General features: G+C 34.6%; 1 protein-coding gene across 6 annotated transcripts in view; it reads right to left on the bottom strand.

The window, feature by feature from the left end:
- The window catches only part of RARS2 (arginyl-tRNA synthetase 2, mitochondrial), a 49225-nt gene that overhangs the window by 13512 nt on the left and 20985 nt on the right, over positions 1 to 14728 (bottom strand). For all 6 annotated transcript variants that reach the window (XM_036220026.1, XM_016128197.2, XM_016128200.2 and 3 more), the window contains 3 exons: positions 11476 to 11531; positions 9046 to 9129; positions 6260 to 6336 (listed from right to left, as the gene is read on the bottom strand). In XM_036220026.1, coding sequence (XP_036075919.1) covers positions 6260 to 6336; positions 9046 to 9129; positions 11476 to 11531 — 217 coding nt within the window. The remainder of the gene's footprint in view (positions 1 to 6259; positions 6337 to 9045; positions 9130 to 11475; positions 11532 to 14728) is intronic.

Consider the following 14728-nt stretch of genomic DNA (forward strand, 5'->3'; position numbering starts at 1 on the left):
TTTATGATAGTTTGCTTAATTATACCCTAACCTGGGCTCCTGAAATCTTGGGCATTTACTTCTGGTGTTTTTGCACCATCTGTCTTAGCTGGTTTAATTCTGTACCCACCCAATGACAGGAGTTGCATAGCTTATTAAGGCTTTTCCAGTTTTAGAATTCTGTAATCAGAACACAGTTGTCAACATTATAGCTCAACTAGTACTGAAGTTAGGCATATGGACTATAAAGATTTTACTTACAAGTTATAATAGCTCACTTCCAGAGTGAAACATGAATGATAATTTTACTATCCTCATATTTTTTCCAGAAAGCTATTAAAGAAGCATGAAAGTAATAGGAATTGACAAATAGACCACCATAAAAATATGAGGCCTCTAAACTCTTACAGTAATATCAAAATATCATGGCAACAATGTTTGGTTAGAAAAAGTGATTTTACTGTTGGAGAATACATTGGGACAACCAGATTATGGCTTATACCCACCAGATACTACCAACAAAAGGGACAGGGCATTAAACATCTGTCTCAAGGTAAAAATGTCTTACTTTTCATAGATGGCTAGTGTTATTTACTGGAATGGCAGAATCGAACAAATATATACTCCTAAATAAGGGTGAAAACTACCTAATATACTTTTTCCTCTTTTAAGCATATTATGCAGAAAAGGCTTAGTATAGCAGGCATGAGACTGGTATCCTTAAAATGTTCTGTTTGCAAGGTTAGCCCTTGGCTGGCATCTGGGAACTTGGATTTTAGGAATGTTCCCACCAGTCTAACTGATAAGAGTAGTTCACTATGCCTAAACTGTTCATGCAAACAATATGGTTTGTGCTAAACCTACCTGCTTTCCTTCTGAGTTTAAAATTTAGTGCATGCTAAAGAGAAGGTGCCTACATAATTCTCCTATAGAAACCTTGGGCACAGAGCATCTAATAAGCTTTCCTGGTTAGAAAATGTGCTGTCTCAATTTATTGCAGGAGGAATTAAGTGCATCGTTTGTAACCGTACTAGGAAAGGAAAGTTTGGGCCTGGCTTCCTCTGCACTTTACCCCATGTGCCTTTTTCCTTTGCTGATTTTGCTTTGCAGTCTCTTGCTGTAATAATTAACAGCTATCAGCACAACTATATGCTGAGTCCTGTGAGTCCGCCTGTGAATCACCAACCCTGGGGGTGGTCTTGGGAACTTGAAGCACATATCATAAAAAATTAATTTCCATGTGGTCCTATGAATAAGTCTAGAATAAGTCAGTTAGAAAACAGAGAAAGATGATTGTGGTAAGGTGCAGGAAAACTGAGTCATTGTAAGATAGTAAACTGCAAACTTCCTGAGTTTCGAATGAGCTATCCATTGACAACCACTTAATACAGGCACACCTGGGAGATACTGCAGATTCAGTTCCAGACCGCTGAGATAAAGTGAGTATTACAATAAAATGAGTCATAATCTTTTTGCTGGTGGAGAGTCTTGCCTTCAATTTGTAAAAAAATGCAATAAATATGAAGCACAATAAAGTGAAGTACAATAAATAGAGGTGTGCCTACAGTTCAACCTACAGGAGTAAAGAGACACATATGGTTTGCGATTCAAAATCTCTCTCTCTTTCTCACACATACACACACACAATTTATAAGCAAAAGTGCACAACATATCCTTATTTTCAGAAGAAAGATTTTAGTTTTTTAAAATCTAAGACTCAAAAGCCAAATATTTAAAAATCTAACATGCATTCAAACTACTGATAAAAATATTTTTAGAAAAAACTTAACCAGGATCTTTTCCCTTTCTTGAAATTTAAAATAGAAATAAAACAGAACAAAACATATAAACCCTTTCTAATACTTGAAGAATTTTGGCATTTCAGCAATTTGTAGTTATAAACCAAACATTACTGAAAATGAACTGATACTATCAAACAATAGAGAACATTAGAGAAGCCTTAATTAGCACTTAACAATCTGCCTGTAAAATGCACAATGTAAAACTATAATTATTAATGTTCATCAATGTTTTAGAAAAGAAATGCTTTTTCCTTTACAAAATAAATTTAATACTATGTACTTCTGAAATTATAGTTTTTAATTTACAATTACCACAAATCTTTTACCCTAAGAATGTATGCATTTTGAAGATAGCTTCTTTTTGAGACTAGAGCTAGATAGAAATGGAATACTATTTTCTTTTTTTTTTTTTGCTATTGACATAGGGAAACTCAGGGCCCAATCTCTGACTTTCTGAGTCTATTTTAAGTGTCAATCATTGTAATTACCTCAAATCCATTTAGAAAGTGGCAAGGTAAAAATAATCAAATACAGTGGGGGGGTCTTTTTGAACTTAAGAAAAAATTTACTACCTGTGATAATCTCTCACATTACCTTTACAAATGCCTGTGCTAGGGTACAGGGGTAATAAATACTTTATTGGCATGAAATTTATCTCTTAGGAGAGGCTGCTCATATTTCAGAGGAATTCCTACAGTTCTCAAAATTTGTATTAATAAGAAACATACAATGAGTCAAATTCTAAAATCTTCTGTAGTCAAAAAAAAAAAAAAATCTGTGTTATATATTCCTAAAGGTACAGCATTAGGTGTTATTCAGGTCCACTCAAGTAGTTTAAATCTAGAAGGAACCCTGAGAAATTCCTTTTAAAAATTATTAAAATAAAAGTAAATTTTACAAAAAGTAAAACAAAAGTAAAAAAAAAAATCACTCTTGATTTAGATTTAACATAGATTAACTTTTTGCCATAAGAAATTACTTTTCAATATAAATGGAAAGGCTTTTTGATAAGTGTTACTAAGATTATTACAAATGTATTTCTTGAATCAACAGTGTAAATTCCAAACAGCATATATGTGTTATTTAACCAGGCATTTCAGGGGGAAGGAACTATTAGGAAACTATTTCATGATAGCAAGTTAGAAAAACTAAAGAAAAGGTTTCAAATGTTTGCCTACAAAAGTCCTAAGTTCATGCACAACACAGCCGGGTGTCATAGGCAAAGAATGACTACAGGTACAGAGAAAAACTAGTAATGAAGCAAAGCACAATGGAAATTTGGTAGAGAAATGACTCTAGGTGTTAAATATTTCCATCACAGGAAAGAAATGCTAAAACTCATATTTCTAACTTGGCTGAGACACTGAAATGGGGAGGCTGATCATGGTGTAATGCTGAGGGAGGTAGGCCACAAAATCGGCTGTTGGATGGCTTAAGCAAAATTCAAAATAAAAAAGCCAGAAGGTTGACACTGCCAAAACTAAATTACTAATTGTATCTTTGCTACAGCAATTTGAGGATGAAAGAAAGAAAACGCTATGGAGGTAATTACAATCAATGGACATGAATGAGGACTCAGAAAGGCCTTTTGTAGTGCTAGTGAGGGGAGAGGGGACACAGCAAGGCAGTGCACAGAGCGCTTAGTAGCCAGATTGCCTTTGTTGGAATCCTGAGTCTGGCCCTTGGGTTTTTCATCAATAAACTTCAATAATAAAATAAGTTAGATTCTGAAAAATGGTAACTGGAGTGTCCAACAATATTTAGCCTTTCCCCAGAGCTATACAATAGGTTTTATAGCACATAACTTAAATGAAAGATAAAGGGCAAAGAGAACTACAAGACCAAATTCATCCAAACACTTACTGCAAGGCATGATGTTTGGGGCTGGGGATAAAAGACCAGGAAGACACGGTCCTTTAACTCAAAGTGCTCACAAGTATAATTTGACAAGGGAAAAACCAGGGATTTAACCAAGGTTCACTTTTTTTTTTTTTTAAGGAACAGGAGAAAATCATTTACTAGTATTTGCTTAAAGCTCAAAAAAAAAAAAATTTCTCTTCATTTATGCTAAAAGTTGTTGCTGAAAGTTATCAACAGTGTTGTCGAAAGTAATCAACCTGTAATTTTAAAATAACAACTAGGTCTGCAAGAATTAGCACAAATATAAAATAAACTAGAGGCTGTCACTTTAGGCTCTCCATTTTCTGACTTGCAAAAGGACAAGGAAGAGAGCAGGTGAGTGTTCTAATGGATTTCTGTCTTCCACTACAAACATTAAGGTGGGTATACTTGACTTGTACTCTTGTACAGAAATGCTGCTGCCCTATGAAGCAATTAGGCAAAAGAACACTTAATGAAAGCCAAGCCATCATTCCTTGAGTTTTTATTTATTCATAGAAGTACCTCTTGCCCTTGTTTCTTTCTTATGTGTATCCATCAATTAACCATATCTAATATAGATGCATAATCTCCTTTTTATGAGACTCAAAAGGAAGGAAGTTGTGTTAAACTACATAGAAAGAAACATATGTTTAGGTTTCTATTTCTAAAATATTTAAAACATTATGGGTGAAAAGGTTTACTGTTTTCAGGATTAGAAACTTCTGTGGCACAGTGGGAGAAAGGTGAGAATAGTAACTCTCATATGTGAAGCTGTACTCTAAATTCTTAAAAATGTTCTCTCAATGACACAAACAGGTATTTATATTTTCTGCACCTTGGGCTGTCTCTGTGGTCCTATATCTGAAAGGTTCACTAAGCTTGTGGTAAAATATACTTACTGTTATTCAAAGTCTTAAAAAATAATACAGTAAAAATTCTAAGCACTAAGGTGGCATACTTGACTATCAATAAAACTCTTAATGGGAAAGACAAAATCTTTTGGTCAATATTATAAATCAAAATGTAGGCATTTAAAGTGTACTGTAGTCATGGACTCAGGAGGAAATTACAAAACTTTAAAGGTCTTTAAAAATTAGAACATATTTTTGTTAAATTTAGTTACAGAGAGCTCTAGGAGAAAAACCATTTACAAAAAGAAAAATGATGACACACTGTGGCTTTGGCTAGAGAAGTAAAACATTACTTTGGACTGTGTTCTTCCTCATACACAGGCATAACATCCTTAGTCTGATCTCCTGGTCAGTCACCAGCTTGGCTGACATTGTACCTGTATTTCTTCTTGTGAGGCCCAGAAATAGCAGAGATAACAACCGAGACAATGAAAAGGAAACACATCCCTGGAGATTAATTGGACAGGAAAAGTTTTATTAAGGAACTCCAGGAAGGACTGAGGACAGAGAAACAAATGGATGAAATACAGTAAGACAGAAAGGAATTCACATTGGGCAAAAGCAAGGAAAAGGAGCTGAAAGAATGAAAAAGGACATACACATTCTAAGAGAAACATACCTTCCTCCCCCAGCACCAGAACAAGAGTAAAGTATATACTCATGTTTTTCAAGTCTAAATTATAGTTATTACTATGAAGAAAGCTGCAGTACACAGCAACTGACAAAAATAATTTCTCTCTATGTTGACTTGTTATCCTATGTGTTTATTCTAAGAAGATCCTATACCTAGAAAAAAAGGAACCCTCATATATTGTTGGTGGGACTGCGAATTGGTATAGCCACTATGGAAAACATTATGGAGGTTCCTCAAAAAACTAAGAATTGATCTACCAGTTGATCTACCATACTCTACTGGATTTTTACCCCAAAGACTTGAAAACGTGTATCCGAAAAGATATTTGCACACTGATGTTCATAGCAACATTATTCACAGTGGCCAGGAAATGGAAGCAACTGAAGTGTCCTACGATAGATGAATGGATAAAGAAGATGTTGTACATATATGTACAATGGAATATTACTCAGCTATAAGAAATGAAATACTGCTATTTGTGACAACAAGGCTGGACCTTGAGATAATCATACTAAGCAAAACAGGCCAGACAGCAAAGTTGAAAACCACATGCTATCACTTATATGTGGAATATAAACCTAAAAAAATTAACAAACATGACAAATAGAGACTCATGGACAAGAACAGACTAGTGGTTACCAGAGGGTAGCGGGGAGGGGGAAGGTAGATGGAGTAAAAGGGGTCAACATGTGTGGTGACAGAAAAAAATCTAATTATGGGCAGCGAACACACAATGCAAAATATATATGACTTACTGTTGAATATACACTTGAAACTTACTGGATTTTGTTAACCAATGTCACCATAAAAAAAAAGATAATATATCTAGAGAAATATTGTCCCAAATCAACTAAAATAATAATAAAAGAACACTGGATATGAAAATTAAAGGAACCCCCTAATAAAAGAAAAGCAACATTTTCAATTGTTTTGGTTGCTTGTCTTAAGGAACATTTTAAAAAACCTCTGGGATTAAAAATGTGTTACCAAGCTGCACAGGACTCTGAAAAAGAAGTTGAAGCATTTTCTAATATTGTTTCTTGCCAACTTACTTCAAATAGATGCTGTAAAGGATTAGACTGGAGTTTTTCTTCATAGCCAAACAGCTGGAAGCCAGTTCCCAGAAGACCTACCACAATAAATAGTAAATGAAAAAATTATAAAATGGAACAGCAGAGAACAGTCATGGCAGGGAACTAGTTCTATAAAAAGATCAATCTCTCATAATTATGTATCCTGAGAACATTGCAAAACACGTGCTATCACCTTTTACTATCCCATACTCTGACACAAGTCAAATTCGATATACTGAATCATAAATTCAATATATTAGAAAAGATTAATCACTGATATTAGTGTCACAGAAACCAATAGACTATGTGCTCATCAAGGGCAGAGCCTAGGACTAATTTATCTCTGTACTAACAGCGCACAACACCTCCCTAGTAGACATAATAAAACAAGCATTTATTGAGCAGCTACTCTGGGGAACATGTCATGATACCAGCTACTGGGCACTCAAGATTTGTGAGAAGAAACTGATGGGATGTGATTTCAAAACTTTCTTTTTTAAACTTGCAAATGTTAAAATAAAACAAAAGTGGAATTAGCTGGGTGTTATAATGTTAGTTCTTTAACAAATAACTGAATTAAAACAAAAAACTTGAAACACCCATGGTTTACTTCTCCCATCCAAGGTGACTGAGCAACAAAATTCTTTTATCTGGCCGCCATATATTTGTCTTTTGTCAATGGTATTTTTTTAGTCTTTGATGATAAATTCAGAGATAACATTAATCTGAACTTTCTTTAAAAAATAGTAATAGATAACAGCAATGAAAATTCCTGTATCAACTATGAATATTTATACTCTAAAGATATTATGCTAAAAGATGATCACAATTTCAGTTTGAAAGGATATCTGTAGTCTGCGGCCAAGAGCTATAAAATGTAGTTTAATAATATAAAAAAACTAATCTGTTTTCTACAACTATATCAATTACCAAGCTTCAGCTCTAAAGAAGCTTTTGCCACTGGGTCTTGCTGGTATACATTTTTCTATACAGACTCAGTAGAAAGTGGGATGGTACTGAATACTTTGGAGCTTAGACAGGATCTAGAAGGATGACTGAAATAAATACCAGCTCTATTCATTTTCAAGAAAAAGCGAATGAGATTGTGATTCAGGGTCTTGGGAACAGAGTGTGGAAAGATGACCAGAGTGTTCTAAAAAACAAAAATAGGAAAAGTAACGGCCAAGTCCATTTAACATTCCACCTAATGTATTTTCAAAAACTAATTCTGTGTTTAGGAACTGTCTGCCAACTTTCAATAAGGGATAGATGAAACGGCCAAAATTAAAACTCTTCAACAATGACAGTTATAATGGAAATGTTGACAGATCATTAACCACTGTAGTCCTTTAGAGAAAAACAGCTATAATAAAATCCTGCAGCTAAAATTTCATGAATACCATAATCACATATTTGCTAATGCTTGTGAAATGCCTAAATTGGTCAGACTAATACAAAGCGAACACCATCTATTAAATCTGATTGCTGAAACTAGAGTCTAAACCTCTGACTACCTGCTGCTGTGAACTGCAGGTAGATTTTAAAAATGCAGGGCATGTTTTCTGATTCCTCCACTGTGAATAGTAAGGGTACTGTTAACAGGTTCAAGTTCTACCCTTTTTAGGGTCTAAAAAAGCTTAACTGAAAAGGTAATATTCATAAGAGAAGGTCATGATAAATCTGTCTTTTGATGGCTTTGATTTCATTTTGCTAGATATGGAACAGAATATTAACAGTGTACTTTAGAACTTGCAGTGCACAATGCATTTTATAGAAGCTTTAAAATATTACCTAGTGTTTCTTTTCGATTAGTATTATAAAATACTACCCAGGACAGAATCATTCATCATTCTGAATGGCTCTTATGTGTGAAGCGCTATGGATACAAAAATAATTAAGACACAGTCCATGCCTTCAAGGAACATATCATCTAGCAGGGAGAGAAGTACACACATAAGCATATAGTAAGACAGAAGTGTATTTGAATAGAGCCGGGTACTAGAAACTTGGTGATGTGAGAAGGTGGGCAGGGGCATGTCTGTGTATCAAAATGCTTTACAGAGGTAACACTAGCGCTGGATCTTAAAACACACATAGTAGTTGCCAGAAAGTTTTAAAAGTTTGCATTTCACATTCTACCAGTCCTTCACTACCTTAGTAACTTCATTTATCTTACCCTTCCGTACCTTCATTACTGGGGTATATGAGCTAGGAATAGTTCTAACTAAACTTAGGACACTGAAGATAATTTGTGGTACTCATCTGTCTGGGTCTCACTCCCCCATTCCCCTACTGTATCATTTAAAGGGTAGTCAAAGTGTCCACTTTGTTTTCCCTCTAGGCCACTGACTGAGAGTATAACGACAGATGACCTTTCATATAGGATGGCTGAGGGAGGCTAGATTTTGTTTCAAAATGGCAGAGTTGTGGTTGAGAAGAGTGTATGTAGGTAGACTTACTTTTCCCCTGTATACTCACTCTATACTTAACTCACATATGTCAGCTACTTTTCTTTAATAAAAACACAAAAGCCTGTATTTATCAGGTGTTGCTCTAAATGCGTGCAACTTTCTTCCCCAAAACTTAATTATGTGGTGAGAATTACTCTAATAAATAGAATACAACGTTTACGCAAGTGATACTAGAAAAAAAATAAAGAGGCACTATATCTAATGAGATTTTGCCTATATTTTGTCCAGATGATCAAGTGACATGATATTTAAAAGTACTAAATTTGACAGTGAAAAATAAAATCTCAAACTTACCAAACTGCATGCCCCAATCTCCAAGGTAATTTATTCTGGTTACTTGATGTCCTAAAGCTTCTTTGAGATTTGCTATGAAATTGCCTAGTAATCAATAAAATACACAGTTTCTCATTCTTGTTATCCATTTCTTTTTATCCATTCTGTCATAAGAACCATGTGCTTCTCTATTATCAAAGTATAACACAGAAAATTCTTTTGGCAAAATTTACCATCTCAATTTTTTTTTTTTTAACTAAAACATTCACTACTGTGTTTTCATTTATGTATGGAAAGGAAGCAAGGAATTATTTGGGGGAAACTTATTCCAAAGAATCTCACAATTTTCACAAGAACAGAATTTTCATTAAAATTAATGGGAGTTGGGAACACACATCAGAGTAATTGCTATTCCAAGTTAATCCCAAGAACAGAAAATAACAGGATCTCACTAATTAGCAAGAGATAATTTGGCTGTGCTCTAAAGAACCTGAACCATACTGTTTTTTGTCTAAATAGCTCACTTCACCTTCCTTCAGTCACTGAAGTCCATCTTCTCATGCCTACTCCCTAACAACACACAGCAGTCCAAGGCCTTCACCCCTTTGAACTGCTGATATTGGTTCGATATTCAACATCTATTCCACTCTCTCTCTAGTGTGCCCTCAACATACTGCAGAGGCTAGAAACCTGAAAATTACATTTCCCAGAATCTCTTGCAGTTAGGGTTCCAGATGTCATTTAGATTTGGGCAATCAGATACACTTTGCATGAGATCTGGAAGGTGGAAATGAGGTAGAAAAGGAGCCATTTTTATTTTTCTGACAAGCACAGTTGTGGATGCCTTGTGTATGTGTGTGGCATCACTAACAGAGGGCCTAGTGTCCTGTAATCTGACCAACAAGGTAACTGAAAGACTGGGTATGGGACTCTTTTGCTAGTATGAATTCTAGAAGGTACGGCAGGAGTCGTGGCAGTTCCCCAACTACAGCGGTGGCAGCATGGTTCTAGAGCAGTGGAAGTGACTGCAGAAAAGGCAGGTGCTCCCTTGATGACCAAATGGTATGGTATAGTTTTAGAAGTCATTGTTGTCGGCTTAATCGAAGCTTCTTCAGTACTACCAACAACTTTGTAAATTACTCAATATCCTGTAATAAATCTCTTCCTATTTTTCTGCAAATATGCATATATGACTTAAATTACTACAGCTACTTCTCTTCCAGCTTCCTTACTTCTAGACTTTCTCACTCTATATAGTCCCAGCAACAGGAATCACCTTACAAAGTACTCAGACTGTATTCCTATTTTTCTTAGCACCTTATTATCTTACAAATCCAACTAAAAGATTGAATCCAGGCTTTGGAACTGATTGCCTAATTTCCAGTCTCATTGTGATACTTACTAGTTATGTGATTTTGGAGAAGTTACTTTTGGTATCTGAGTTTCCTCATTCATAGACCAGTGTTAATAATACTTATCACCAGGGCTCTTGGGAAACTAATTGAGCTAATACGTGGAAACACTTAACATGGAAAGCAAATTCTCAATGAATAGTCTCTCTTCCAGGTCCAACTACTTCCCTTAATAACTATTAAACAACTTTATCATGCTCTACCCATCATTTACTCACTCCTATACTTTTGACTTACTCATGTAGCTTTTCTTATATAGTACATTTCTTATACTTTTTTTCATCAAGTCCTGTCATTTCCTCTCAAAATGCTGCTTGAGAACTTTGTAACAATGACAGCTGACTCCAGTTTAATAATAATTGATGTATGAAGTACTGATTTCTCCAATTCTTAGAAATATGCAAATACAGGTTAAATGGCTTTGTCTTAAGCATGCAACAGACAGATTTCTATACCAGAAGACAGAGTAGATGAAAAAAACTTCAAAATCCCTTCCAATTCTGATATTGTACAATTCCAATTATAGTTTTTAATTGGGCTGCTGCATTATAGGTTTTAAATACATGAAAATTGTAAGTATATAGCTATAACATATGGTAGAAATCTCTATTAGAATAGTCTTGTTTTAATTTCCAGTCTGGATTGAGTTTCTTTTTTAAAAAATTAAGATATGATTGACATATAACATTGTTTCTTTTTTAAAACAAAATATAGAGACAAAAAATTTGGGGGGATTACTATCATCCCCACATAACTGTTTTCATTTTTGTGCCCTTCAGATAATCTCTATATGCATACATATTTTTTAAAAGTTAAAATCATAACAATTACCAGTTAAAACTGATTTCTCAGTTAATCTTTTGGTTTAAAATTTCTTTTTACTTCTAAAACCACTTTTTCCCATTTCATGTAATATTTAAGTAGTAATAAGATCATACGAATTTAAACTTCTTTGTCCTATTGTTATTTAAGCATTAGAATGCATTATCAAATACTCTCCCAAAAACATATTTAGTATTTTCTGTAAATCAACACTTACCTATGATGGTAGAACGCAAATGTCCAACATGAAATTTTTTGGCAACGTTAGGTGAACTGCAAATAATTGCAAAAGTTATATTTCTGTTCTAAGAACAAGAGTTCTAAAATGAAGTAGGTCATGCCTCCACAGTTTACTATAACTAGGAACTAAGGCCTTTGTCGATTTAGGGCAAGTTAAGTTAAAAATTAGAAATTTAGACCAAAGATAAATTAGAACTCGAAGAATCATCCTTACTGAAATTGAAACTGTGACTCATGAGGAAGTACTACACACAGAAGTGGCACATTTAGGAAGCAGAAACATTTAAGGATTGATAAATAGATGAAGAAATTCAAAGACATTGTTTTGACATAAGCAATGTTGATTATAGGGAATTAAGTTTAGTGCACCAGTCCACAAACCCTTTATCTTTTTAAAAATTACTGAGGACCCCAAAGAAATTTTGTTTTATGGGTAATATCTAGCAATACTTATTGTATCAGAAATTAAAGATATATAGAAATATTTATGCATAAAATTTCCTGGAATAATTAGAAATCTGATCACCACTCCAAATTCTCAATCGACACTTTTATCACTCCTCTGTATGCTTGAGAAGTTGTAATCAATAATTTAACAATAGCAAAGAGTACTCACTACCTAACAGGCATAGTTTCATGCACGTTATATGCATTAACTCATTTAATACTCATAAGAGGTATGAGGTAAGGTATTCTAATCTCTAATTTCACAAATGAAGGAACGAAGACAATGAGGAGTTAAGAGATAATAAAGCAAATGTGGCACTATCCTGATGACTCGTGAATCTGGGTGTGAAGCACATGAGATTCACTTATCGTGTTTTGTGTTTGAAATTTCCTAAGTTTTTTAATATCAAAAAGATAAATTAACGAGAAAACCAGAAAAATATATAAGACACTGACTGGTTTTATGAAACTGGACAGTGAAGGACTGTGATTCCTGAGAGGATGAGAACAAAGTGACCCCGAAGACTGCCTTAATAGCAAATGTGTAAGCTAAAACAGAAAAATCTATCACACAAAATGTTTATATTAGAAAAAGTTTCAAATCAATAATCTAATGTTCTCCTTTATAGGAGAGGACCAAAAGAAGCAGAATAAAAAAGAATAATATAGATAAAACTAAAAATCAATAAAAAAGAGAAAAAAGAGGAAATGTTTCTAACACCAGAATTGTAGTGGTGGTGGATATGTGACCTATACACCTTTGCTAAAACTCATCAAATTATATGTTGAACAACAGTGACCTGTATTGTACTGTGTGTAATTAAACCTCAATAAAGCATATTTAAAAATCAACAGAGAATACTATGAAATAATAAAAATTACAAAACAGCCTTAGATGTTCCAATTTTAAAGGAACATATGATACATTGGTTAGTGAAAATGGCAAGGAGTAAAACAATGTCTATGTGTAAGATCTGTCTGTAAATGCATAGAATATCTCTAGGTGGGTAAACGAGAAACTGGTATTGGTAAATGCCTATAAGGAGAGAACCAAGAAACTGGGATGGGGAGGAGACTTTTCACTGAATATCTTTTTGTAATCTTTGATTTTTTTTTCAAACTAGGTGTGTGTGTATATACATATATTCCCCCCCCAGGTGTGTACACACACACACACACACACACTTTTTTTTTTAAAGCTTTCACAGGGTTTTTATATTTTTTTTCTCTAGAATTAGAAGAATTGAATCTATCTAGGTCTTCGGCCTTGAAAAAATGTTGTTTGAAATCATCAATTTGCCATTCTCTGGCACCATATTTCTACTGAGAAGGGAACACAATGAAATGAAATGGAAAAGACAAATTCAACTCCTTTGGGAACCAAAGGCACAGTGAATGAATTTGGACACCTTATTGGGACTTGTAAAACAAGATTTCATGTAATTTGCTCAATCTTTTAAGAAAAGACACATATTATTGCTCTTATTTTTTGGATAAGAGACCAGGGAAAAAGCTCTCTCATCCAAGATCACTGAATCAGTCATTAACAGTCAGAATTGGTACCCTGATCTTTTGGAGTCCCAATCTATTTTGTGAGAACACTTCGCATTGGGAACAGTGAGTGGGAGAAGACTGTTGGGGAAAAAGGAAAAGCTACTACCTCTGACTGAGCTCTGGCTGGCTGAATCTGAAAAAAATAGAAGAGGCTGACTTTGCAGAGAGGAGAGAGGCGACGGTAATTACCTTCGAGTTTTACAGCCCATCTATGATGGACAGTCATCTACCCTGGAACTTTATCACACTGCTCCTAGATCTGATAAAATATATGATAACTGACACTATGTACAGGGAGGCAGTAAAGGTTAAGCATACAGGCTTCAGAGTCAGCTCTATGACCCTGACCAACTTACTTGACCTATCATCAATCATCATCATCTACAGTTTCTTGAACACAGTGATTACATCTCTTCCTTTTTGGGGTAAAGTTGCCTGGTCTATTTAAGATACTACATATTTAAAAAATTATCTTCTGCCACGTCTCTCATTTTCGAAGAAATTCAAAAATAATATTTTTTATTAATTTTGACCCTAGAACCCCCCCCCCCCCCCAATCTGTTTGTCTCTACTTTGAAAATACAATGGTAAGCACCACAGCAGCTAGAAAACTAAGGGAGGGAGCAGCGATGCTCTCACAGCAATGCCAGAAGGAAAATAACAGAGAGCAAAGATGGCTGCTGGGAAATAGACTCTGCCTTCATCAGCATTCAGATGCTTAAATTCTAGTCTTCCTTAACTGCTTTAGAAAAAAGCTGAGGGGCAAATACAGAAGCAAATAAACCGACATACAAAAAGCCTACAGAATGCAATTCAAAGAGAACAGGTTATTTTTAGACATTTGTAACAAGCATAAACAAATAAGGGCATTATATGGGAAACAAAAATGTAGGAGAAAAGCCAGAGAATCAGTGAATAAGGAAGACTGAAGTCTTGGTATTTTGAGTTTGGGGAGGAAAGATGGTTAAGTGAAATGAGGAAGAAGATATTAGAAGTGAGCACTGTTGACAACTTTTCAAGCTTCACAAAACTTACAATGGCATTATTTCAAGCACGCATGCATGAAAACAGATTCTATACTGCCTCCCTGATGATTTTGCTTTATAGCTAGTTAGATAATAGCAAGGATTGTGATAGTATGGTACTAAAGTGTCTCCCCAGAGAAGAAGGATATGTGTCCTGCACTAATTTAAAGACATGAATGAAAAGAATTAATGATGGTCACAAAC

This window comes from Rousettus aegyptiacus, unplaced genomic scaffold (assembly GCF_014176215.1).
Source record: "Rousettus aegyptiacus isolate mRouAeg1 unplaced genomic scaffold, mRouAeg1.p scaffold_m13_p_1, whole genome shotgun sequence".
Lineage (NCBI taxonomy): Eukaryota > Metazoa > Chordata > Mammalia > Chiroptera > Pteropodidae > Rousettus > Rousettus aegyptiacus.